This window comes from Miscanthus floridulus, chromosome 2 (genome assembly GCF_019320115.1).
Source record: "Miscanthus floridulus cultivar M001 chromosome 2, ASM1932011v1, whole genome shotgun sequence".
Lineage (NCBI taxonomy): Eukaryota > Viridiplantae > Streptophyta > Magnoliopsida > Poales > Poaceae > Miscanthus > Miscanthus floridulus.
The window spans coordinates 146,002,042-146,026,200 of record NC_089581.1 but is presented as its reverse complement, the minus strand read 5'-3'; the positions used below and the strand labels follow the sequence as shown (position 1 = coordinate 146,026,200).

The 24,159-nt window shown below is 50.1% G+C and overlaps 3 protein-coding genes across 8 annotated transcripts; 1 reads left to right on the top strand and 2 right to left on the bottom strand.

Annotated features, from left to right (window-relative positions):
- Window positions 1-1,010: 1,010 nt before the first annotated feature.
- Window positions 1,011-2,020, top strand: LOC136539987 (ricin B-like lectin R40G2). The gene is made up of 3 exons (XM_066531973.1): window positions 1,011-1,179; window positions 1,302-1,421; window positions 1,528-2,020. The coding sequence occupies exons 1-3, from the start codon at window positions 1,066-1,068 to the stop codon at window positions 1,576-1,578; spliced, it is 285 nt and encodes a 94-aa protein (XP_066388070.1). The 5' UTR covers window positions 1,011-1,065; the 3' UTR covers window positions 1,579-2,020.
- Window positions 2,021-6,299: 4,279 nt separating this feature from the next.
- On the bottom strand, window positions 6,300-20,878 carry LOC136532157 (phospholipid-transporting ATPase 1-like). 6 transcript variants are annotated; one of them, XM_066524770.1, is made up of 7 exons: window positions 9,230-11,169; window positions 8,842-9,151; window positions 7,690-8,374; window positions 7,491-7,614; window positions 7,183-7,402; window positions 6,647-7,105; window positions 6,300-6,567 (listed from the first exon to the last, which is right to left on the bottom strand). In XM_066524770.1, exons 1-7 carry the CDS (start codon window positions 10,587-10,589, stop codon window positions 6,360-6,362), a joined length of 3,366 nt encoding a protein of 1,121 aa, XP_066380867.1. In that variant the 5' UTR covers window positions 10,590-11,169; the 3' UTR covers window positions 6,300-6,359. The 6 variants fall into 6 exon arrangements, 5 of the variants coding, with proteins under 5 accessions (XP_066380867.1, XP_066380879.1, XP_066380874.1 ...); XM_066524782.1 differs by having other exon boundaries at window positions 8,842-9,148; XM_066524777.1 differs by having other exon boundaries at window positions 9,233-11,169.
- A 1,600-nt stretch (window positions 20,879-22,478) lies between these two features.
- On the bottom strand, window positions 22,479-23,795 carry LOC136537221 (uncharacterized). The gene has a single exon (XM_066529268.1). It carries the CDS (start codon window positions 23,793-23,795, stop codon window positions 22,479-22,481), a length of 1,317 nt encoding a protein of 438 aa, XP_066385365.1.
- Between the last annotated feature and the right edge of the window lie 364 nt (window positions 23,796-24,159).

Below are 24,159 nucleotides of genomic sequence, written 5' to 3'. Positions count from 1 at the left end.
TTGGTTTTGAAGGAATCGATGGCCGTAACCACCGTATGCCCTCCGGGATTCATGATTTAGTTGTGTTCTTGATGTGATTTTGGTGTTCTTCACGAGCTCCTTTTATCCCTTCTTGTTTCCCCTCTCGTTTCTTCGTTTTGGGATGGTTTTGATTCGTTCTTGTTGCCTTGGATCGATCAATGACATGAGTAGAAGCTTTCCACCGAAGGAAATCCACTAATTCCTCACGAGATCGTAGATCCGGACAATTTTAGTTCTTGACCTATTTTTTGGGGGATTCTTCAATTCCTTCGATTCACGGAGCTAGAGTTTGTCTCGGGCCATGATCCTTTAGAGGTTGCCTTTCTACTCGCTTGTGAACCCTTGTGTAAAGTTTCAAGTCATTTGGAGTTGATTTGATCAAGTTATGGCTTGATTTGATTTTTCCCGAGAAACTGCTCGCTCATACCGGACGCGTCCGATATGATCTAGGACGTGTCCGATATTTCTCACTTTGGAGTTTTGAGCTGAAATTTGGTGGAGATCTTTCCTTGGTGTCTAAAGAGTTATGGTTAAAATTTCATGATTTTTGGACACCGTTTGACGGGGTTTTGGATTTATCTCTTTTGGTCAGCTTGCTGCTGAAAATACCTGACGTGTCCGAGATCATACCGGACGTGTCCGAAAATACCGGACGTGTCCGATATTTGCAGGGGCAGTGCTGTTCTTTGCTCGTTTGGGCTCCGATCTGTGTTCCGTTTGCTTTGTGGTGACCCGCTATGTTCTGAGGGAGCATCCACCCTTCTCTAGGGTCGTAGTCATCAAGTCTATCGTGTATGCTTTTTGGGGATTGAAATTGGGACATTGGTTGAATATTTCAAAAGAAATTTGAGGCTCCCATTCACCCCCCTCTGGTCGCCGTTTCCGATCCTTCAGTTTTTCTCTCCCAACAGATCAGTCAATTTCTACAAAGATTCACACCAGCGAAGGGCTGCAAACTGGCGCCCATGCGTCGCATCTAGCTAGTAGAAAGTAACGCGTGCGTTGTCTTGCATTCTGTTACGTACGTAGGTGTGGTACAAGGACATGGAGCACGCGCGGCCACTGCGAATCCTGTGCCAGAGCGGCCAGGACCTGTGCCTCATCGTTCGTGACGGCGCCGCCGTCCTCGCCCGCGCGGACGACAAGGACCAGCGACAGGTCGGTCGCCCGCCGCTCCTCCTCCCTCAATTCCAGTTCCGCGTTCGTTCGGTTTCTGCAGCGGTCGTCAGCGCGGCGGGCGTTCCTCACGCGTCACGGTGTTTCCCCCCTTGCCTTTGCAGTGCTGGGTGCAGAGCTTTCGGAACACCGGCCGCGTCACGGACGGCGAGGGACACCTCGCATTCGCGCTCGTGAACTGGGCCACCGGCAAGGCGCTGAGGCGCTGCAGCGGCAGCGAGCTGGTACGTCCGTCCGTAGTTTTCTCGTTCCATCGCGCGAGGAGACGAGCGATCGTCAATCTTGCCGTGTTTCGTGACGCAGGGTTTTCTCATATTCTTTTCGCCGCAGGTTGGCCTCGCCGGCCACAAACCGGACTCCGTGGACGTGGCGCTGCTCTAGACCCAGAGCAAGGACCTTGGCGAGGGGTTCCACGGCCTCCGCTCTGTGAGCGACGTCGGTTTCGTCCTCGACGCGGCCAACGCCGTGCCTGACGCCGGAGGCGCGCATGACGGCACGCCAATCCTTCTCTTCCCGTGGAACGGCGGCCCCAACCAGAAGTGGAAGATGCTTCCGTTCTATTGATGACTTGGGGCCTTGGGGGCATGCCACGAGGCGTAATCGGATTGATGCGTTCTTGCTGTGGGATCAACTTGGACATCCCAAATTCCCAATCGTTAAGGATCGTTAAGGCTAGTCTTTGTTGAAACCTGTGACAGTAATTGTCACGTTGATAAATGAAATTTCCTTTCCAAAAAAAACTGAAAATAAATCGCCGCATGGTAAGTTCCATTGCCTAATGGGATGGAGGTTGTTTAGATGTCTTAATGCTGAGGAAAAACCATTAATTATCACTGTTCTAGAGCTATGTGTTGAGAAATTGGAGCCAGCAGGTGCTGGAACTACTGTTGATCGTGTAATCTTGTTGTTTCCATGATGAGGGTTTTATTTGAGTGGGCAAAAAATGTTCCATAAAACTAACTTCTTGAAGATAGCAGAGTATGGCGATTGGCGAGTACACGGCCCAGTAGCTTATGAGCCCCAGCTTGCTGATCAACGCCTCTTGATAGCTAAATTGAGCCACATCTGACGAAACCCCCTTAATGGCTAGTTTGGTTGAACTTGGATTCACCCCAATTACATGTGGATTGTGTTTGGATTATAATGCAGCCAAACAGGCCTAAGCAGTTTTCCTATGACTTTGCATCGGCTCTGGCTATTTGGTAGAATCCGAGAAGTTAGGATTTTTTGCGAATTTTGAAGTTGTAAACATTTCCTAACGGAATAATGTCACCCTATAAATATAGAGGCACAGCCGTTTGAGGAATCTCAATCAGCTCAAAATCATGCATCTACATTTATGCATCTTAAACCCCTAAACAAGATGAATTAAAGCCTCTTTAGCAGGGCTTCTGCAGGAGCTGTGTCAAACGCCTGTTTTGAAAAGGGCTCCACATGGGGAGCCGGTTAAGAGCCGGAGCCATTTTTTGCCTGCGCAGGAGAAGCCTCAAAAACGAGCTTCGCGCGGCTCCTTGTTGTGGGTTCACGTCGTCCAGTGCGAAGGAGCCGTTTTGCCAAACGTTTTCCAGAACGGCTTCAGCTCCTCCAGAGGAGCCAGAGCCGGAGCCATTTTCAGAGGAGCCAGAGCCCTGCCAAACAGGCCCTTAGTCCATAGGATGCAAAGATAGGCTTGATCTAGGCTATGGTGAAGATCGAGAAATCGATACCTCAAATTAAGATTAAATAGGAGTATTGAAAACCTAGAAGGCAAACAAAAAGCCCAAAATATTATACAAGTGAAGTCCAATCAAATGAGCACAAGGGAACAAGACTCAGAGGGCACTAGAGCTTTTTAGTGGAGCCTAGTCTAAGACAGTTGCAAGTGTACACCGCATGCTCCCATAACTTGTATAAGTTTTGGATTAAAAAAACTTGTATAAGTTTTTACAAGTGGTTTTGGGGCCTTAGTTTTTCAGTGACCCAATTCATTCATCTATTAAGGGTCACGGTCTCTTTATAATGTAAGCGCTCCTACCCCTCCTACAATGGATCAATATGCACAGATGTTCATGGATTGTAATGAAAACTCTAATGATGGTCGTAGATGATAAATTTGGTGAGATGTATGCTAAATTTTATAATATTGAGGGGAAAAAGTTGGATCTGAATATGCTACTTTACCTCAAGATGAATCTAGGAGCGGATCAATAGCAGTTGCTAGTTGGGATGCCATTCAACTGTTATGAAGGGCAAGAGCGACATGCATCAACAAGCCATCTCAAACTGGCCAATTTGGCCAACGAATCCGAAACAACTAATTTAGGATCAGTGACAATCACACTTACTATTGTCACCTCTTTCTGCTTGTACAAGCAAGTCAGATCCCGTCTGGTCTCTAATATGATGAATTAAGGAACTGCCCATGAGCTTAGATGGGGCTGATGAGGGTGGCCATGGCTGGATTGAGGAGGTGATGGAGGTGGGGGGATGTGGGAGGAAAGGGAGTACGCGTGGGTATTGTATGTTAGTGGTAGAGAAATACATCGTAGCAGGTTAATTTGGGGGAATACAGAAATACAATCGTCTATACGTGAGTCCAAAGTTGTCTAAAACATCGAAAGTGGCATAGTTCAAGTAAGGCACGAATTATAATGAGATGATTCCAAAATATGTGAATAACAATAGCAGATCTCCAAACTATTTATAATGGCATGGTTTAAATTAACACAAGATGAAATGATTATTATGACAACAACAAGCCGTGTTTCATTGGTCTAGTATGATAGCTGAATGTTTTCGCTATAGAATAGGCCTTTTATTGAAAAGAAAAGAAATATTTAGGGATTAATTTTCTTTGGTTTCTCCTCTCCTTCTAGGCTGCCGCCCCCTTCTTTCTTGCACCTTCTCTCGCTCTGTCTTTTTCTCATACGCCGGCCCTCCTTGGTCCGTAACAATCCGATAATGGTCGTTCAAAATATCATGCAAACTGGCTGAAAATATCTTCGTTAGAAACTATAGCCGGTGGCTGGATTAAAGTTAACCTAACTTCTTAGCCAACACTTCCTGTGCTAATTGAATTGTATTTTTTCCTAGGTTTTTTTTAGCCTTTTTGGCCAATCTATTACTTTTATGTTGGCTATCGCTTGTATCAATAGGGGTTGATATAGTGGCTTCCTCTACACTGTTGGGCTATAGTGTTGACTCAGGTTGAATATTAAGTAAAGGTTTTGGCAATGGAGCATGATGCTATGCTCCTTTGGTACAGGTGGAGGTGTGGACCTCCATAGCTAAGTTTAGGGCCCTCTATGTCTATGTTGTTCTCTTGCGTGGAGTGGATAAGATTTTGATGAACATCAGGAGCTGTTGAAAGACCTTTTGGTTTGTGTTGATGACTAAATTGGGCCCAAGTCAATTTCAGAATTGACCCATGATAGTTTGGCCCAAACTACGGAAAAACTCTATAGAGCGACATAAGAATAGTACCACATTGTTTTTTCAACATGATAAGACAACTCCTACTCCCTATAAAATAAGCGATACATGGCTGATCGAGACATCCATTCGAGAAAGGAAGAGCAGTCATACTTGACCTTCTTTACTATATAGAATAGAATAGAGTAGCAGAAAAGGAAGATAGCCCTACACCCAATCGATATTTTACAATTATATATTAGATAGAATCATTTTTTCCAATCTCATGCTGTTGTTCATACCTTGATCTGACGACCAAGGATGGTGTCCTAGACTTGCATGCCGACCTAAGGCAATTCGACGATGTCCTTGCTTCGACGGGATCCCTCCTGGGCGAGAGCTTCGCCGTTTCCTTGGCTAGTTTGCTCGTAAAGTAGCTATTCATCGTTACGTAAGCGATTGGTTACCCTTTGGTGGTTTGCTAGTAAACCTCTTCGTTCTTCACCATGTAAGTGTGATAGTTATTCACTGCGTTCTTCGGTCCGTGGCGACCCGGACGATCTAGCCCTAGCCGGTGTGTGATTGATCTTCGCGTCAACATACTTTTTGAAGCTTTACCACCTTTTGAAGCTTCACCTAATGGCGTGGAACAGGTAGCACACAATCTCAAAAAAAAAAACTCGACTTAAACTAAGGGAAGAAGGGATTCTAAACACCAACCTCGCAACTTGTTGCCTGTTCGTCTGAAGGAATACCAAACATTGAATAGGGGCTTCTAGGTATGAACTCTCTTACCGCTTTGTATATCCACGGCGCCGCCCCGGCCGGCCGCAAATCATCGACGGTGCCTGGCTTGAGCCTGTAGCAGCAGTAGAAGTCGTAGTGCAACTCGTTTTCACGATTTCCCTTTGGCAGCAGTAGTAGTATGATGAGTAGTGGTACTAGGTCATCGTAGTTCTGTTGCATGTAAGTAGTAGCATCGGTAGTCCTTGATCGGTAATCAGAAGTGGGCAAGGACTGATGAGGGTATGGGCAAGGACTGATGAGGGTATCTGTGCTGGATAGACCGTGGAAAGGCCTCTCCTGGTAACATCCACTTCAAGGAAGGCTCCCATCGGGCGGGAGGGAATAGTTTACATCATTGGAACAACTCGGGTTGAAGAGGCCTTCATGGATGATTATCCTTTCCTTGTGTTGACAGAGCGGAGTAAGGGTAGGTGGCCATATGCCTCACTTTTCTTTTTCCATATTGTTGGATTTTGTGCCGTGCTGACCAGCTGCATCTTGTGACAGCGACAGGGGAAGGAATTTCCCAAATTCCCTAGTCCATTTAATGTTATCCTATCATTTGTATAAAATTTTAACTGAACCAACTGTAATAGCGTTCTTCACGAAACTACTGGAGTCAATAAACGCTGCCTGAAAGTCTGAAACTAGTAGAAAAGGCTGCAACATAGCTTGTGCGATTTCTGAATCTGTACAATCGAATCTAGTGACTGAACTATACACCATCATAAGACAAGTCGATCAGTTTCTATTTGGTACAATTAACTCCTGTACGATCTCCTTTCATGTAAATCAACAAAATTTGGCTGGTGGATACACAGAATGGTACAAGGGACCTATCCTTTGGATAGCTGGCGAGGGAGCAAGCATCAAGAAAGCTTGCCCACTGCTGAAAGAATTGCCTATACACACAACAAAAAGAACCAAAGAAAGGTGTAGAGCTAACCAACTCGAATGAACAAAAGATCACTGTGTAACCCCCTACCCTAAGCTCTACTCACTGTACTCATTTGAACTTCTGGACGAGTTACATCATGGAAATCTTGCGACTTCATTTCTCTTGCAATCTGAATGTCACTGGGGATGAAATACTCACTGAAGGCCTTTGCGGCAAAATGAGGAATCATCCCAACAACGGTTACCACAAGCAGCAGTGCCCAGAACAACCCAGTTCCCATCACCTTATAGATTGCCCTGTCATACAATTACCGATTCAGTAACTGTGAACATACTTTCCATATGAGTGTAGAAAACAAATAGAATGCGTGCTTACCAGAAACCAGGCATGATTGGTATGGAATCTATGATCACGACGCAGATCCATGTCGCAGCAATGCTACCCCATATTGCCACATGTGTAATCCAGTTCCATCTGATGACATCCATTGCCAGGTGAATGTTTACAAGAATAACCACAGATAGTGTCCATAGGTCTCCGAGGCTGGAACCGTCAATTACACTCTTCCTGTATGCAAGGTAAGGGATGAAGAAACATGCAAGGCTCTGCCAGACGGAGTCTATCATGATGAATATGAATAGCCTCAGGTTGTAATTCTCCTCACGCTGCCCTGGGCCATAGAGTTGGGGATACTTCAGCAATGTCCGGCGGCTGAGATCCTTATCGAGAATGGCAACAACAATAGTAGGGACAGCAGTATATATCACAGAGTATAGCACGCTGCTCCACTCAGTTATTGCTGTTGTCAGGGTGAAACCAGTGTAAAGTACATACCTGAAATGGTTAACGAATTAGTATGTGTTCCTTATGCAGACTGAACCAAGTAGTAGTAAGTATGGTAACGTGCTTACCAGAATAGCACAAAGACAAAAGTAGCATTTCTGTAGAAGTTATATAGGATCATGTAGGCCATCCTCTGGTAGTTCCAATGGCCATGAACCAACAATAGAGGAACCAAAAATCTGAATTGCCCCATGGCAAAATCTGAGGCCATTACAGCTTGCCTTCCCTCTTGCCCACTGATGCCAATGCCAACGTCAGCCATTTGAATCATGGATACATCATTTGCACCTGAAAATGTGCATCTTTTCAGGTTTTTGACTCGTGAAAAAAAACATAGATAAAGTTCTGAACTAGAATGTAACTAAAGAAGGCGTACCATCTCCAATAGCTAGAGTCATGTCACTTGTTCGCTTCTTTATGAGATCAACAATACCAGCCTTCTGAAGTGGAGCTACACGACAGCATAGGACGACGTCGCAAGCTATAGCGATTTCAAAAAGCTGAAAAGTTGAAAATTCATGATTTGCTGACAATAGAATTTACTCAGTTGGTAAGATTTTAGTATGATAGTATACCTTCTCTTCCCAATCCGTATCGAAAATGTAGACAAGGCTATTACCATCAATAATCAAAGCAAGGGGCACCCTAAGTTGGGGGTCTGTCGAGAATGATTGGTATTTGTTAACCATGGCGATTGCATCTTCTAGACTCTTCCTGCATGAGTCTCTTGAACGACTGTTAATTACAATCTGTGTCATGTCCCTTGTCAAAAGCTTGCAGGAATAGCCAATGGAGATGGCAGTTTCTTGCTTGTCACCTGTTAACACCCAAACCTTAATCCCTGCTTCCCTCAGTTTTTCAATTGCTTCAGGTACTCCATCCTGCAGCTTGTCATCAATTCCAGTGGCGCCTAATAGATGCAAGTTCGTCTCGATGTTGGCAGCCACATTGCGGAGTTGGTTTCCTCTTCCTAGTAGTGCAGTGCTAGCCTTTTCATAAGCCATTTGCCACTCCTGAAACTCTTCTTGGCTAAGTTCCCGCATACCAATGACAAGTGTTCGCAGACCTAATGACGAATATGAATGGAGATGCTTCTCTGTTGATTGGACAACATCTGAATTCACAGTTTTGTCAATGACTCCAAACATCGAACTATCTGCGCCTTTTACAAACAGCTTGACAGACTTATCAGGGCAGCCAATTATAACAGACATCCTCTTGCGATCACTGTCAAACTCGTGAAGACCAAGGACATCATATCTGCAAATCAAGTCCAGTAAAACGGTAATTAATTAAGCAAATATTCTAGGAAATACGAAAGACCGGAGACACACAAAAAAATGCTAAGGTGAAATTGAAAAAAATGGTAACAAGGACTAGTCTTTATACATGTACAAAGCCAGTAGGCAAATCCATCATCCATGCATTGCAAGACAAACAGGAGTCATTCAGGGTACAATGCTAATTCAGGTGAAGTAGTAGTTGAAACAGTTTTCCGTCTGTTCCAGAACCAAAGACACCACCAATTGTCTGCAGTCTGCACTACAGGCCCCCCAAAACAAGATACAAGCAACGGCCACAAACAACAAAAGTTTGACCTACTAAAGGACAGAAACCAATCGTAGCCGGGAGCAAAGAAATCTCCACTTCCCGGTGTCCCTATTTCTAGTGCTGTCAATCAGTGCCTACATTATCTATCGCAAGAAGAATGTTTCAGTCAATAATACCTCAGCTTCTCACCAAGGACGTCGATAACAATGTGGCCCGATGTTCGTTCGACTAGCACAAAGCCATATGCCGCGGCGGCAGAGACCAATGCCTGCTCATCTGGTGACTCGCCTTGGTAATCAATCACCTTCTTCTTAGGGTCCAGACCATCGGCGATCATGGGAACAATGGTGTTGCACGTTGCCAGGGCGACAAAGAACTCTCGAGTCTGCGTCCCTTGCTCGGTATCAGCCCCATCCCTGATCAACTTCCCCAACTCCGGATCGGTGTTCACCGATATTTTTGGCGCCCAAATCCGATCACCCTCTGCTATGAATCAAAAGTAATCAATTGCCAACGATGGCTCTCCTAATCAAAAGAATTGATGGGATAAGGGAGATGCCATACTACCAGGAGGCCGCTGCCGTGCGATGTCACTGTAATCGATACCGTCAACGCTCGCGCACCGGAACTCCATCTTATTCTGCGTGAGCGTGCCGGTCTTATCGGAGAATATGCACTTAATCTGGCCTAGGTCCTCGTTGATGTTGAGAGCGCGGCACTGGAACCTCGAATTGGAGGACTCGTCGTACAGCCTCGTGTCTCGGATCATGAAGTAGGCCTGCCCCAGCCTGACCAGCTCCATGGAGATGTAGAGCGAGATGGGTATCATGATCTGGAACACGATGACCGCCATGAGGTAGATGAACACGATTTGGGCCGCGATGCCGTAGTAATTGTAGTTCCGGTAGTCATTGTCCTTGTCGCGGCGCAGGTAGTCCTTCTTGTGAAAGAATTGCGCGAGCTCGAGCCCCTCCTCGTGGGTGTGCAGCCAGACGCCGGAGAGCGCGGCGACGATGGAGCAGAGCACGACGAGGATGGCAGAGAGGAAGAGCGTCTCGCGGTTCATGTGCGTCTCCAGGCGGCTGCGCTTCTTGGGCGCGCCGGCGTTGTTGAGCATGGCCTTGGTCTCCCGCCCCGCGTACACCACCACGCCGACGGCCCAGGCCGTGTTCTTGAGCTCGCAGCCGCGCAGCACGATGTTGGACGGGCCGAGCGGTATCCGGCGGGTCTCCCCTTCGAGCTCGAGGTTGGCCTGGAAGCCGTAGATGTTGCGGTTGGGGCGCTCGCTGCGGATGACGGCCCCGGCGAGGCGCACGGGCGGCGTGGACAGCGTCTCTTGCTTGGCGTAGCGGGTCTTGAGGTTGGACTCGCCGTCAAGGTTTAGCGTCTGCACGTAGGCGACGCCGGTGGGTTCGCTGGTGGCGAGGAGGGCCATGTCCGCCGGGAGCGACTCGTCGGACACGACGCGCACGACGTCGCCGACGCGGACGTGCTTCCACTCGGTCGGGACGAACTGGACGCCACCGCCCCCGAGGGAGAGGACCGCGGCGAGGCGTCCGTTCTCGGCGCGGTCGGAGCGGTGGCGTCGCCAGTCCTCGTACGCGTCCTTGACGGCGGTGACGAGGAGGACGAAGGCGAGCGGCATGACGGAGGCGCCCCGGCCGAAGACGGCGAGCTGGGGCAGCTGGTTGAGCACGGCGATGACGAGGAAGTAGACGTAGGCGAGGCGGTGGAACTGCTCGAAGAGGTTCCGCGGCAGGAAGGTGAGCGGCGAGTACTTGGCGGTGCGCACGGCGTTGCCGGCGAGGTCGAGGCGCTCGTTGGTGCGCGCGGCGTCGGCCACGCGCACCACGCGGGCGTCCTCGTCGCCCAGCTCCTTCTGCGACGCCGACATGTGCCGCGACGACCCGTGGTCCTCGGCCATGGCGGGCGAGCGTGAGGCGAGGCGTGGGCGCTGCTGACCGGGGCGCGGCGTCAGACGAGCGGGAGCCGCCGCGGAGTCCCAGCTCCCGCGTTCCCGGGCATGCCGCTCCCGGCGCGCGCGTGAAGGTCGGATTTTGGAGCGGCGGGTCGGGGTCGGGGTCGGGGTCGGGGTCGGGGTCGGGCGACGGTCGCCGTGTTCGGGTGAGCGAACAGGGGAGGGGAGGGAGGGAAACGAGCAGAGCCTGGCGGAAGACGAGTTGGGTTTTGGCAGGTAAAAGCAAGCGAGGAGGAGGACTGGAGGAGGCGCCGGCGGTTGGCCGAGGTGGACGCCTGGGAGTAACTAGGGTGACTGCCGCATTAAAGATTGGATTTTTCACCAGGCGCCGTTACTCCAGCTTCGGCAGGCCGGGGAGGAGGAAGACGGAAAGGAAGGGAGAAGTGGATCGCTGGAAATGGTTTTGGCCATGGCGCTTAAAATCTGGCAGGCGGAGTTGGTGAGGACGACGGGGCGACGGCACCGTTTGTATGAGAGACAGACAAGGGAGAGGGGGAGCTCGAAGACTTCCGTGCGTGCTCCGCTCGCCTGCTAAGGCCCCGTTTAGATGCAAAAAATTTTTAGGCTTCGAGTTACTGTAGCATTTTCGTTTGTATTCGATAAAAATTGTCTAATTATGGACTATTTAGGCTTAAAAGATTCGTCTCGCTAATTACGGATAAACTGTGCAATTAGTTATTCTTTTTACCTACATTTAATGTTCCATGTATATGCCGCAAGATTTGATGTGACGGAGAATTTTGAAAAAAAAAATTGGATTATGGGTGGAATCTAAACAGGGCCTAATTAAGCAGAGCCTTAGAATAATGAATTAGAGCGTCCGGTTCTCTATTTTTTTTTCTCCTAAAACTTATAATTTTATAACTCCTAAAAAGACATTGAGAGGAAAAAAACAAAACCATCTCAAGAATTTCTAATAAATTTCTTTTAAAAAATTAAATTTAGGTCTCACATCTATTTTTTTGGCTTTTTTTTTCTATCGCCAGACGTCACATGACGCGTCGAACCCCTCACGTCGCGACCTCCATGCCGCCGCAGCCAACTCCCATCCACCGCCTCCACCGTCACTAGCAGCAGACAAGCACAACAGCCGGCCAGTAGCAGCAGACAAGCACAACAGCCACCAACAGGCAATCGTGCCGGTCAGTACCATCATCTGATGGACAAGCACATTATCAGTAGCCAGCCACAACCAGCCTTGGCAGGGCACAGCGAGCCATGGATGGCCACAGCCACAGGCACAGCCGGCCATAGGTACCCATGGCGGCCACCGACGCTATGGCCGCCCAAATCCACAGCCACGGTCGACCACAGGCAGCTGGTGGCCAGCGGCGTTCTCTGCGGCGCCACCAAGCCATGGCCCAGGAGGCGAGAACAACAAAACAGCAACCGAGAGAGGAAGGACGCGGCTACCCAATTCAAACCTAGCGGCGGCGGCCTGCAAACCTAGCGACTGTGGCAAAACAAAACATAGCGGGGGCAGCGCCGGCAAGCTGGAAGGCACAATGGTTGCCGTGCAGGAAGCCCGCGGCGGCGTCAATCGTCTACGTACTGGTGGCGTCGATCGTCTACGTACCGGCATCGTCAATCGTCGAAGTTCTTTGGCGCGACGACGGAGACCAGCGCGGGAAGGATCGGAGAAAAGCGCATGACTCCAAGGCACGAAGGCGGAAACCACGCGGGAGAAGGATCCGCGCGACTCAAGAGCCGCGTAAAGTTACGCGGAACTGACTCAGTTTTTCAAGTGCCTAAATATTAAGATGATGGATTAGGAACTATTGAAGAGTGATTTTTTCTATTTTTTTTTAAAATCAAGTATTAGAAAGACAGATAGGGAACTCTTCAAGATGCTCAGGTTTGGTAACGCTGTCCGTCCCCGTGGAAGCTTCTGTGGATCTCTCTGCTCCGCACCCCGCTCCACTTGACAGCACATAGAAAATCGACAAGCGGATGGGGCTAACGCACGCCGGACTTGTTTTGATTTCTTTGACCCCATTTTCCTTGCTAATCATCCCAGCAAATCGCGGAGAAATGAGGCTGTCACACACACATACGGATGAGGAGAGGAGCACAGCGGAGTCAAGGATGGACGGGAGCGGGCTCCGTGCGCGTGCCGTGGGGGGGGCGGGCGGACGGCGAGGGGTTTCGCTTTCGCGGCCACTAAACAAAGGCAGTTTGGTCCCTGGGGCGCCGGTGCCGCGTGCCGGCCCGGCCCCGGCCGGCGTCTGCTTTGTGTCGTGGGCGGAGGAGATCTTGAACCTTCGGATCCGAAAGGCAGATCGGATGGGTGACTGATGCTTCCTTTTTCGCGCGAGTGGGTCCTGATCTGTTAAACCTGAGGTCTATCTGCATGGTGGTGTTGATGCAAGGAGTATTGCGCTGCTCTTTAATCTTTTCCTGGCTGAAAAAAGGCTTCACATCCTATTCAGGAATCAAGAAAGCTTCCCTTCGTGCTTAAGTTTCCAGTTCCAAGGCACCATCTATAGCCGCTATTGCAGAGACTTTTATTAATTTATGATAGGCCATATGATGAATTGATGCTTATATAGTGCGCAGCAACATAGGATATATGTTTAGATATAAACATCTTAATCAGCGGAGCAAAGTGTTAGCCAATGTTTTCTTTTTCATCGGTTGTTCTTACAGAACATTTATTCACTTCGTCACGCACTACGCTGTCATTTAGTATGCACGAATTACCCTGCTATGTGGGGGGTCATCGTGCTTTAAACAGCTCCACGTCTTAATCATACACCGTTCTTAAAAAGGAAAAAAAAAAGAAAAGTAGGACAGATTTGCATTACTTGCACGGCAATCAAATCACAAGGGTGTATTGTGCTTGTACTACGAAAATAGGATCTCTGACTTGCTGACTTTTGCCGTGCCCGCACGTAGGTACCTCTTTTCTCCACCATTTTGAATTCGATTCTAAATCACGGCAAGCTAGGCTTGCGATCACGCTAAAACAAGTTGGCGTGTATAATAATATCCGCGGGGCCCTATTACTCTATCAGTAGAGAATCTTGTCAGGGAGCTGCTCCTAATCCACACGATAAGCCACGCACAAAACTACTAAGCCGCCGGGTCGGGGTCAACTTGCGGACAAGCGGCTCGGGCAGGGAGCAGTTGACATGAAGCCGCCTCCCCTCTAACGACTGAAAGGGACTTTTTCCGCGCATAAACTACGTCCGTTAGCGCCCTGTAAACTTCGTGGCGGGTCATCTCATCCCTCGTCCGCTTCTTCTAGAACCGGCCGGATCATGCCATGCATGACGACAGTGCTTGCGTTGCGCCACTGGACTTCCGACGCCCTTGTCCAAGTCCCATGACCGATGCCACGGGGCATGCATGATATACGCTTTAAAAAAACGTGCAAGCTCTTGGCTCATTGGCTGAGCCTGCATGGTTCTATTGGTTCCTAAAAAACAATTCCAGCCGACTGCTCATGCTCCCTTCTCTCTCTATCTTGTGAACATTTTTTTTTATCAATCTATACTATCCGTGGATTTATTCTGCATGGATATAGGACGATGGATTGCTTGTACGACGATTGATTGAGCTAGTAGGAGAGGACAAAATAATGTGCCATTTCTTTCCTTTCTTCCTCTGGAGAGCCTGGTTGGTCAGTTCTCCCTTTCCAGGAAAACGGCAGACATTAGAGTACTCGTACTCCATTGTAGTAGTACTAATAAACAGGCTTGTTCGATAGCAACAGGTTTGGCATGAGGGAATTTCCATGTTTATTAATATATCCTATCGTCCACAGAACTAACCGACGCTGATCGTTACATTGGAGAATACTCCCAGTTTGTTTGTTTGTTTCTTGGGGTGTTTTTTCTTTTCGTTATTAAGTGCGTCTTTGGGTTTCTTGTGAATGAAGTTCATGCATGTTTGACGAGAAGAAAGTTCATCTGCGGAGTATCTCTCCGATCCGCGTGGTGAGTTGTCCAGCTAAAAACAATAGTAGAGTGGAAAAGACAACCTTGTGATGAAGATGTGATCAATCCACTGCAGTTGACACGCCACGGGTGAAGCTGAAGACTAATCAACGTCGGGTGAACCATGGCGAGCACGGTGAACTTGCCGAGCCTCGCTCCGTCCTACACGGCACGCCAACACCGATCGACCAAGCGGACGGCACAGTGAGCGCACGGATGCTACCAAAAGTCTTGGTCCATCACGCCGGCGGCCGGCCCCGCCGGCCACGCACGCAGCACGGCAGCGGGAGGGTCCCGTGGTGGAACGCGCGCGACATCTGGCGCCCGGCGGCCGTGCGCGTCAGTCGTCCGGTCTGGGGCCTGTTCGGGGCGCCGCCGGCCGTGGGGGCGCGGATGTGGCTTGTGGAGCATCCCGGCCGTCTGGTTCCCATCGACCGCCCGCCCCCGCACCGCAGCGAACGGTCAAATCCTGGCTGCGCCACCCGAAAAGGCCGTGCTGGTGGCGTTGCCAGGGCCCGTGGGCCCGTCGCCGGGCCGGGTTTGACTTGTTCATAACTTGGGAGCTCCTATTATATTTTCAGATTTGTTGTGCGGCCTTGATATAATCGTGGAAGCAACTAACTGGCGAAGGGTCTCTAAGCCCACATGTGAATGGCACACGCATCCCGTGTGCTTTTGGCGGACCTGGGCCCCGCATGTAAGCCACGGTAGAAGCTTCGCGAGCCAATCTGGGAGTTGACACGTTGATGGCTTCCACTCTTTTTAGTCTTCGCTCCTCGCACATGTGTCCATTCATTAATTGAGAGGATGATGGTGCACTTCTACAGCATGTTCGCTAGATCTTATCAGCCATTTTTATCAGTTATGATATAGTATTTTTCTCTCATAATAAAACAGCATCAACCGATTTATAAGCCACAGAAACGATCTAGCGAACAGGGCACGGGTCGAAAGATTTCGTGATCGTTTCATCGCCTAGTTTTCTCTATCGGAAATGCACTCGAAAGATTTCGTGATCGTTTCATCGCCTAGTTTTCTCTATCGGAAATGCACTTCTAGATGGGGTCGAAAGATTTCAGTGATCATTCCATCGTTTAGTTTTTTCTATCGGAATTGATTGCTAAAGGCGTGGCCTGTGTGCGTGTTAGGCTAAGGGGTCGTCAACCTGTCAAATCCAGCGCACCGTTCTCGCTCACCTAAACGTGCCGAGGCCATTAAAGTCGGCTGATAAGCTGGTCATGATTGATTTGTTGTGAGAAAAAAAATACTATAGATTTTAGCTAATAAACTCGATAAGTTAAAGCGAACAGGCCCATATGTGTGGTACATGCAAACAAAAAACTATGCATGCCCGCAGCGTCAATAGGCTACTAGCTCCAGGCTTCTGAATTCTGAATTGAATTGTACTCCGTAGGAGCAAGTAACAACAGCTGGGCCCGGATACTGAAGAATATATAATCCTCGTCACTTTCAGACTTGGTGTCAGCTATACAGGCCGCCTGCTACTGACGGAGGGACATGGGCCATGACCACACTAATCTGCTTGTATGTCTAGAGTCAGTACAAGAGAAGGCAGAGAGAACCAGGAAGGACATCGAAGAATTATTCAGAACCCTCTTGCTGTACTGTTCATCTTCCTCCTACCTCTAGTTGCTGTTCATCTTCCCTCAAGCCTCCCTCTCACTGTACCCAGGATTCTAGCTCTGCTTCTCTGTTCCTAGTCCTATGCTGTGCTTCCTCCCTCGCATTCTATTCGAATTGTACCGGATTGTTCCTATCGTTGCTTGATTGAGTTGGTGTTGAAGCAATTGCTGCTCCATCTCTAGTGTGCTGCTAACACTTGGCTGGCGCTAGAGGCTTAAAAAAAAAGCTAGAAAGGTCGCTAGTTTGAATCTTCTATTCTCTCTGCCGATGCGAAGCCTCATGCCTGATGGAAGCCGACGGTTTTGGCCGTGCTCGTATAACGCTTAGAGGAAGCTAGAGGAATTTGTAAAAAATTTATGAGAGTGTAAACAGTGAATTTCAGCTGGCTACAGTAAATTCCGATTGTTTTTCAACCAGCCGAACGGTGCCTTAGCCGCCGACTGGTCGTTCCCTAGAAAAAGGCCCTAGGGGCCAACCAAATTCTCGTTCCGTGATGGCTACTACCAACCAGCAACTACTCCCCAGACTGAATAAGGCTATCTCCAACAATAACATCTAAAATACAAGTCATATTCATCATTTGAATAACGCTACAGATAAAAAATTTAATACATATTCGACATCTTCTCCAACAACCAGACTTAAAAGAGAATCTGTTCTGTAAATGGGTTTTCAATAGAGAGGATGCTTAGGTAACTAAAAATAGATCTTTCCGTATAGGTACTCTGTTGAAGACTAATTTAAAATCTTTTGTTACCCATTTTAGGTTTGGGTGTCTATACGAGTTTTCGTCGAAGACAGTCTAACACTACTGATTTTGCGCGTCGTCGTGCTAAAAGATGTTCAGCGTCAAAGTACAGTGCCCCTGGCCTGAAAAACGTGGTGCCCGGTGGTCTGTGCACGGCAGACCAGCGAACTGGGGCAACGGTTTTCATTGGTCAATCACTCTCAATCTGCCGGTGTGCAAAACCCTGACGAGGCTAGTCAGCGTAGAATCCATGCGCATGCATAGGTCTCCTCTGTTTGCCCTCTAGCGAAGTGGAGCAGTTGATGTGCAGTCTCCTATCGCTGATCATCACAGATGCAGGTAGAAACGTACTACGTATCAGGCCGGACGGGCCCGAGATTTGGTGACACCATTGGGGGAAAAAACATATTCCTCGTATGTTTGTTTCCCCCTTGTCTCATGCGACGCGATCAATCCCGACACCTGCCTACGTGTTGCTATCAATGATCAATCCCATCGCACCGCCCAATTATGCACTAGTAGGAGTCTTAACTTTGTTATCCAGAACAACAGAAAACTAGGATGCGTTCACCCGCGGAAACGGCAACGCGATCAACTCGAAAGCGAGCAACAAGCAAACAAGCAATTCACCAAAACAATGTAATACTAGCAACCAACTGAAGCAACGAAGAGCGGCACGTACCTTTGCCTGGAGCCGAACACGTCGACGGTGATGTGCCCGGAGGTGCGCTCCACGAGCGTGTACCCGTACGCCGCGGCGGCGTACACCAGCGCCTGCTCGTCGGGGGACTCGCCCTGGTACTCCAGCAGCCTCGCAGTCACAGCCGCCGGGTCCGGGTCCGCCGCGGCCGCGGCCGCGGCGTCGTCGACCGCGATCGGCACGATGGTGTTGCACGTCGCCAGCGTCAGGAAGAAGTCGCGGGCGCGGTCGGCGTTCGCGCCGGCCCCGTCCTTGAGCAGCGCCACCAGCTTGGGGTCCGTCTTCACGGCCGTCTTCGGCCGCAGCACAACGCCGTCCTCCCCTGCAGGCGCAACCGCAACACAGAAAAAATCTCAGATTCAGAAACTGGAGCACTGCACGTTTGCTGAGACTGAGAAATGTTGGCATTGCAGTTGTTTTCTCTCGAAACGTGTTTTTTTAAAAATAAATCTCATGAGTCATGACATGGTCGACAGACGACAGCAAAGAGTACTGCTCTAGCGGCCTGACACACTCATTTGGCCGGGTAATTGCTCTTTGGACTGTGTCAGGCTCCAAGTCCAGGAAAACAATCGAATGATGATGACGATTCATCGCTATCGACTTATCGAGACATCGGAATCCATAAACAATGATAAGTGTTGGATTAGTTAGGAAGGTTTGGTAATTCCTATCAGATAGGGATGTCAGCTAGGGATGATCATTGATCAAGGACGGACGGACAAATGCATGGCAACAAAAGCTGCAGCAATCTCATGGCCTTTTCAATCCACTCCCTGGGATTGAAAGGAGTGCCAAAAGCTTCAGAAATCTCAGCTTCGTATGCATTTGCCTTTGTCACTGCAGGGGCCAGGGAGAGGCTTTTGCCCGTGTGGGTCGAAAAGTGCATTCGAAGGCTTATTCAAACAGCGCTAGCATCGATTACGGTGAACAGTGTAGCATGATTAAAGCTGCGTATAAATAGGTTACAGATTGCGAAAAACTGGTTCAAGATTGTGGATCGTAAAAAGCTGACGAAAGCTAGAGGGAGATGACTTGTCAAACTGTCACTGAATTTGAATAAGCTACAAGCCGCATTTTCACAATCTCTAGTTGGTCCAAAGGGGCTCAGTTTGTGTCCAATGCAGCCGGTAGTTAGACAATTTGTTGGTCAGCGTTATCAGAACCCTCATTCTAGCGGATTTCCAACCTCGGTGACTAGTCAACCAGACTGAATGAATGAGAATATTTGTTCAACTGAACCAAGTATCTGAATGCTGCTTACCGATCACAGAATGCCCGTCGTCGGCGCCACCGCTGCCGGCAGTGTCGCTGAAGTCGGCGCCGTGCACGCTGGCGCACCGGAACTCCATCCGATTCTCGGTGAGCGTGCCGGTCTTGTCGGAGAACACGTACTTGATCTGCCCCAGGTCCTCGTTGATGTTGAGCGCGCGGCACTGGAACTTGGCCTGCCGCTTGTCGTCAAACATGTGCTTGTCCTGCACCATGAAGAAAGCCTGCCCGACCCTGACGATCTCCATGGAGATGTACAGCGCGATGGGGATCATCACCTGGAAGGTGATCACCGACTTCATGAAGGTGAAGGCCACCTCGGCGCCCATCCCGTACCAGTTGTACGTGGCGTCCGGGTCGTCCTTGTCCGAGAAGTCCCTCTTGCCGAAGAAGGGGATCACCCCGAGCTCGTCACTGTGGTGGCCGAGCCAGATGCCCGCGAGCAGCGACACGATGGCGCAGAGGAGGAACAGGACGACGGCGAGCATGATGACCTCGCGGTTCATGTGCGTCTCCAGGCGGCTGCGCTTGGACGGCGCCCCGGAGCTGTTGAGCATCACCTTGGTGTCCCGGCCGGTGTAGACGGCCACGCCGATGGCCCAGGCCGTGTTCTTGATCTCGCACCCGCGGAGCACGATGTTGGAGGGGCCGAGCGAGACGGCGCGGCGGCCGTCGAGGTCGACCGTGGCGAGGAAGCCGTAGATGTTGCGGTTGGGCCGCTCGCACTTGATGACCCCCGCGAGCGCCTCGGCCGGCGTGGGCATCGTCTCCTGTTTGGCGTACCGCGTCTTGAGGTTGGACTCGCCGTCGAGGTTGATGGTCTGCACGTAGGCGACGCCGGTGGGGTCGCTCGTCGACAGCAGCACCATGTCGCACGGCAGCGTCTCGTTGGCCACCACGCGCAGCACCTCGCCCGCCTGCACCTCCTTCCAACACTTGGGCACGAACACGCCACCCACCAGCACCGACGCGGTGCGGTTGTTCTCGTTCTTGTCGGACCGGTGCCGCCTCCAGTCCTCGTACGCGTCCTTCACCGCCGTCACGCCGAGCACGAACGCCAGCGGGAGCACGGACGCGGCCGGCGAGAGCACGCCGAGCTGCGGCACCATGTTCAGCGCCACCAGCACGAGGAAGTAGAGGTAGGCCACACGGTGGAACTGCTCGTAGAGGTTGCGCGGGAGGAAGGTGAGAACGGTGTACTTGGTGGTGTGGATCGAGTTGTCGGGGAGCCCGGCCGGCGGCGCATTCGTGCGCTCCGCGTCGTTGATGTACACGAACCGCGCGTCCTCGTCGTGGAGGTCGCGCTGCGAGCTGGCGCGCTCGGACGCGGACCGCCTGGTGGACACCCGCCCGAGCCCGGCGGGGGTCCCCGACGCGGACCTGTCGCGGTGGAACCGGAAGCTCTCGAGCGACGATGCCGTGGACTCGGCCTTGGAGCCCGACCTGAGGTTATTGGTCGCGAAGGTGACGGACGGCGAGTCGGCCATGAGGGACCGCAGCGACCGCGACCGCCTCATCGAGTTGGCAGACGAGTGCCGCAGTATCGGCGACGGCACCGGGTCTGGCAGCTTGGTGGGCGCGTCCATTCCTGGTGCTCCCGCGGCCGCTTCCTCCGTCTGTTGTGACGGCGGCGGCGGCGGCAATGGCCGTTCCGGTCGCATGATGGTGCTCTCCTGGTTGGTACTTCGCACTCGCTGGCGCCAACTATGCAGCGCGGCGCGCAGATAAGATTGGAATCAGCGATGTTGCGGAACAAGAAGGGATCATCACTTGATTTTGTCCGGGATGGAGTTTACAAGAGACGTGGCCAAGTTTTTGGAGCGGTCGCTTGGTCGTTTGCAGGGGATTGGCGGGGAGTTCGAAGGGGAAGAGCTTTAGCGCGATGACGCTCTGTTGCTTGCGGGAGCCGGGAGCGGGAGAGGAGAGCTCAGGGTGTGGAGAACGGCACGTGGATGATGTCTTGTGGACTGTGGTGCAGGGAGCTAGAGCTAGAGGTGTGCGATACTAGGGATGCGGAAGTAAAAAAAAAAAAAAAAGTCAGTGGATGGCTGGCGGGCGCACGAATTGGACCGGAATGCGTCAGCATTTGATTTTGCGCCTGCCCTGGCTGCGCGTGGACCCGGTTCACGGCATTTCAAATACCTACAGCGCTACCGTCTCCGTTCCACAATTGTACTCTCCCTGTCAAAAAATTGTTTATGATAATTATACCATAAAAAACACAAGCCTCAACAACTTGTTGAATCATTTAGTTTAGAAACATACAAAACATATGCCTAGATTTGTATTGAAAAATACTTGCGAAATCTCATAAATTTAGAGGATTATAAGAACATACTCCCTCCGGGTTAATATTAGAAGTCGTCTTGCGCTTCGTCGGCCAGAGCAGATTAGAAGTCGTCCGTGCGGCGAGGCGTGGGTCTTGGACTTCTTTGCCCCTGCGTACTTGCGCCGCGCCGCACACGGAGTAATTGCGCCACGCCGCACGCTTCGTTCCCCGACGTAATTAACGCCGCACGCCTCGCCTTCCTTCCTCGCCTGTTGCCTCTCTTCGGCCGAGACGCCGCGCCTCTCTTCGTCCTCGCCATGGACTCCGACTTGCCGCTCGCCCTGGACTCGGAATCGCCGCTCGTCGTGGCCTCCTTGTCGCCGGACTCGATGGTCATCGCGCCGGAGTCCGTGGCTCCAGATCTTCTCGTCGAGCTGCAGGACTCCGTCCCGCCGGAGTCGGAGGTGGCGCCCAAGGACGACTCCTCCCCGCCGGACTCCGAGATGGTGCCGGAGTCCCTCGAGTTCGTGCCGGACTCCATGGCGCCGGAGTCGGAGCATGCGTTGCCGCCGGGCGCTTTTGTTTGCGCTCGCTGTCATCTCGTCCATGAGGACCGCCAAGCGTGGGATCGTGCACACTCGCGTTTCTGGCCATGCTCTCGCTGCAGTCTCGTGCACTTGGAATACATGCTCCTCGCCATGCTTTACTGCCTCGACGAGTTCGACTGCAAGGTTTTCATCCCCGATCTGGACAAAGTCGTGATGCATGGCAACAGTATCAAGTTTGATCCACAAGTGCTCAAGATGCTCGACGAGAAGTGCGAACATGAGCTCGCTGCCAGGAAGGACGACGGCACAGCAACGGTAAGATAACAAGCTTTACTTCTAATTAGTTAATTCTTGTAAGGAAAATAACAACAACAATGTCTCTACTAATGAAGAACACAGCAACGTTCTAAAGCTTCCAATATCTAATTAGTAGTTTTTTCTCTCTACAATGCAGCAAGTGTAGTCTCAGCTTCATCTAGCAAGGATGGTGGGCACGCGATAGAAGTTGGCAGGCGCCCTTATCTTTCTAATGTCTCCTTTTTCATGTGAGGGATCTTGAAGTTGTTGTTGCCTTTCTTCTTCATTGCTTCTATTAAAATAGTTTGTAGTGTTACAAAGATGCGGTTTGCTTTACGTGGACAATACTCCATGATTGCCTACAAAAATCAGTGATGAAATTAGTTGTTGGAATGATGAAAAATGTGTGAACAATTTGATCAATCATGTGTGAACACTACCTGTTGCACGGCTGGAACTAGGTCTTGAATAGTTTTTGCATTCTTTTTGTATTGAATTGCTTGAATTGCTCGAAAAAAACCCAAGTCCAAAATGTTGAAATCAGGAGAATTTGGTGGTTGAGAAATGAGCCGAATATCAAAACCATCTCTCTTTGCATGCTCACAAAACAATGGATCATCCAACTTTAAATGTGAAGGTGTATTGTCTTGTTGAATGAAAATAGGATTGCCCACATCTTCTCTTGGCCACTTGGCTCTAATAGCCGGCAAGACTTGGTTAATCATGAATTCTCTAATGACATCTCTTGTGATACTTGTAATGGGCTTCATAACCATATCTCCACGGACACGGCCGGTTATTGCATTACTTCTTTGAGCCGGTTCATAAGTGACAAGAGGAAAACATCCAATTCTACCATCAAAAATGCATTCCCCATCTCTAAACCTCGGCCGAGCACTAACACACAAAAACATGAGCCTAGGGATGTAGTTTTTGTTCTTACAAGTCCTATGTGGATCGTCTTCTTCGGGGAGCAAGTAATACTTTTCAGATTTTTGGGTGAGGTAGAACCATTTTTCATCAATGAAGACAAAGTCAAAAAAATCCTTAAACCGTGGATCACCACTCAACCCCCTCTCAATCATGTCAATACACCACTTTAACCTAGTCTTTTTATTACCTTCAGTGAGATAGGGCTTGATGCTACTAGAATGGCGCCTTAGCAAACCTCTTCTCAAATACCTTTGCACCTTCCATTTGCTAATGTTTAGTTTGGCACAAACATCTTGTATGGTCATCCTCTCCTTCAGAGGAATGTCACGCAAGGTTTCCAAATCAATAGGAATTGCCTTACGACCAACTCTACCCTTTTTTAAACTAGAGACCACAACCGGGACGGAGTTTGCAAGTTGTGTTTTACCTCTCCTCCATATGCGCTGAACTGTCCGAAGGTGCAGATCAAATCGATCAGCAATAATCTGGGTATCTTTCTTGTGGAGTATCCCGTTATTGCTTCTAGCCAACAACGCTTGATAAACTTGCTTTCTCAAATCTTCTGACATCTCTTTCCTTCGGTGGTGCACTTGAACATTAGCCTCGGAAACATGCTCTATTTCAAAAAAAAATTTATCATCCTCCAGTACAGGCTCAATCGAAAAGCAAGGAAGCAAGGAAGCAAACTTACCGATGTCATTATCATCCTCCAGTACAGGCTCGTTGAGGTCTAACCCAGCGCTGCCTTCTTCAGCTTCCGGTACAGGCACGTTTAGATCGAAGGTAGCAAGTGAGCTAGCCATTTGTGCGGGTGTTTTGTTTGTGCTTGTTAATTTGCAGCCGGCCGGGCGTATAAATACGAACGGGAACCCAATCGTCGTCGTAGCCGAGCGTCCAGCGAAAACAAGGAAAACTTGGCGCGGCAAAACGTCCAGCGAGCATGCAGCTAGGCGTCCAGCGCGCGTTCAACGAAACGCAAAAAAACGAAGCGCGCCATCGATGGAAAAACGAAAAAAAAACGCGCCCAGGCACTAGCGTGCACGTCCCGCACAGTGCCATGCAAACACATGCAAAACAAAAACAAGCAAAAAATACGACGCGGTAGGGGATCGAACCTGCACCGCGATGGTCCCCGCGCCCACCACGCTGGCCTAGCCAGTCCGCCGT

What these genes read in the sequence shown, in the direction of transcription:
- LOC136539987 (XM_066531973.1), top strand. Translation starts at nt 1,066, where the DNA reads ATGGAGCACGCGCGGCCACTGCGAATCCTGTGCCAGAGCGGCCAGGAC. An exon ending in ACGACAAGGACCAGCGACAG is followed by an intron (nt 1,180 to 1,301) that starts GTCGGTCGCCCG and finishes TTGCCTTTGCAG; the next exon opens with TGCTGGGTGCAGAGCTTTCG. An exon ending in GCTGCAGCGGCAGCGAGCTG is followed by an intron (nt 1,422 to 1,527) that starts GTACGTCCGTCC and finishes TTTTCGCCGCAG; the next exon opens with GTTGGCCTCGCCGGCCACAA.
- LOC136532157 (XM_066524763.1), bottom strand. Translation starts at nt 20,606, where the DNA reads ATGCGACCGGAACGGCCATTGCCGCCGCCGCCGCCGTCACAACAGACG. An exon ending in GTGTTCGGCTCCAGGCAAAG is followed by an intron (nt 8,375 to 17,655) that starts GTACGTGCCGCT and finishes CTTGATTTGCAG; the next exon opens with ATATGATGTCCTTGGTCTTC. An exon ending in ATACGGATTGGGAAGAGAAG is followed by an intron (nt 7,615 to 7,689) that starts GTATACTATCAT and finishes TCAACTTTTCAG; the next exon opens with CTTTTTGAAATCGCTATAGC.
- LOC136537221 (XM_066529268.1), bottom strand. Translation starts at nt 23,795, where the DNA reads ATGGCTAGCTCACTTGCTACCTTCGATCTAAACGTGCCTGTACCGGAA.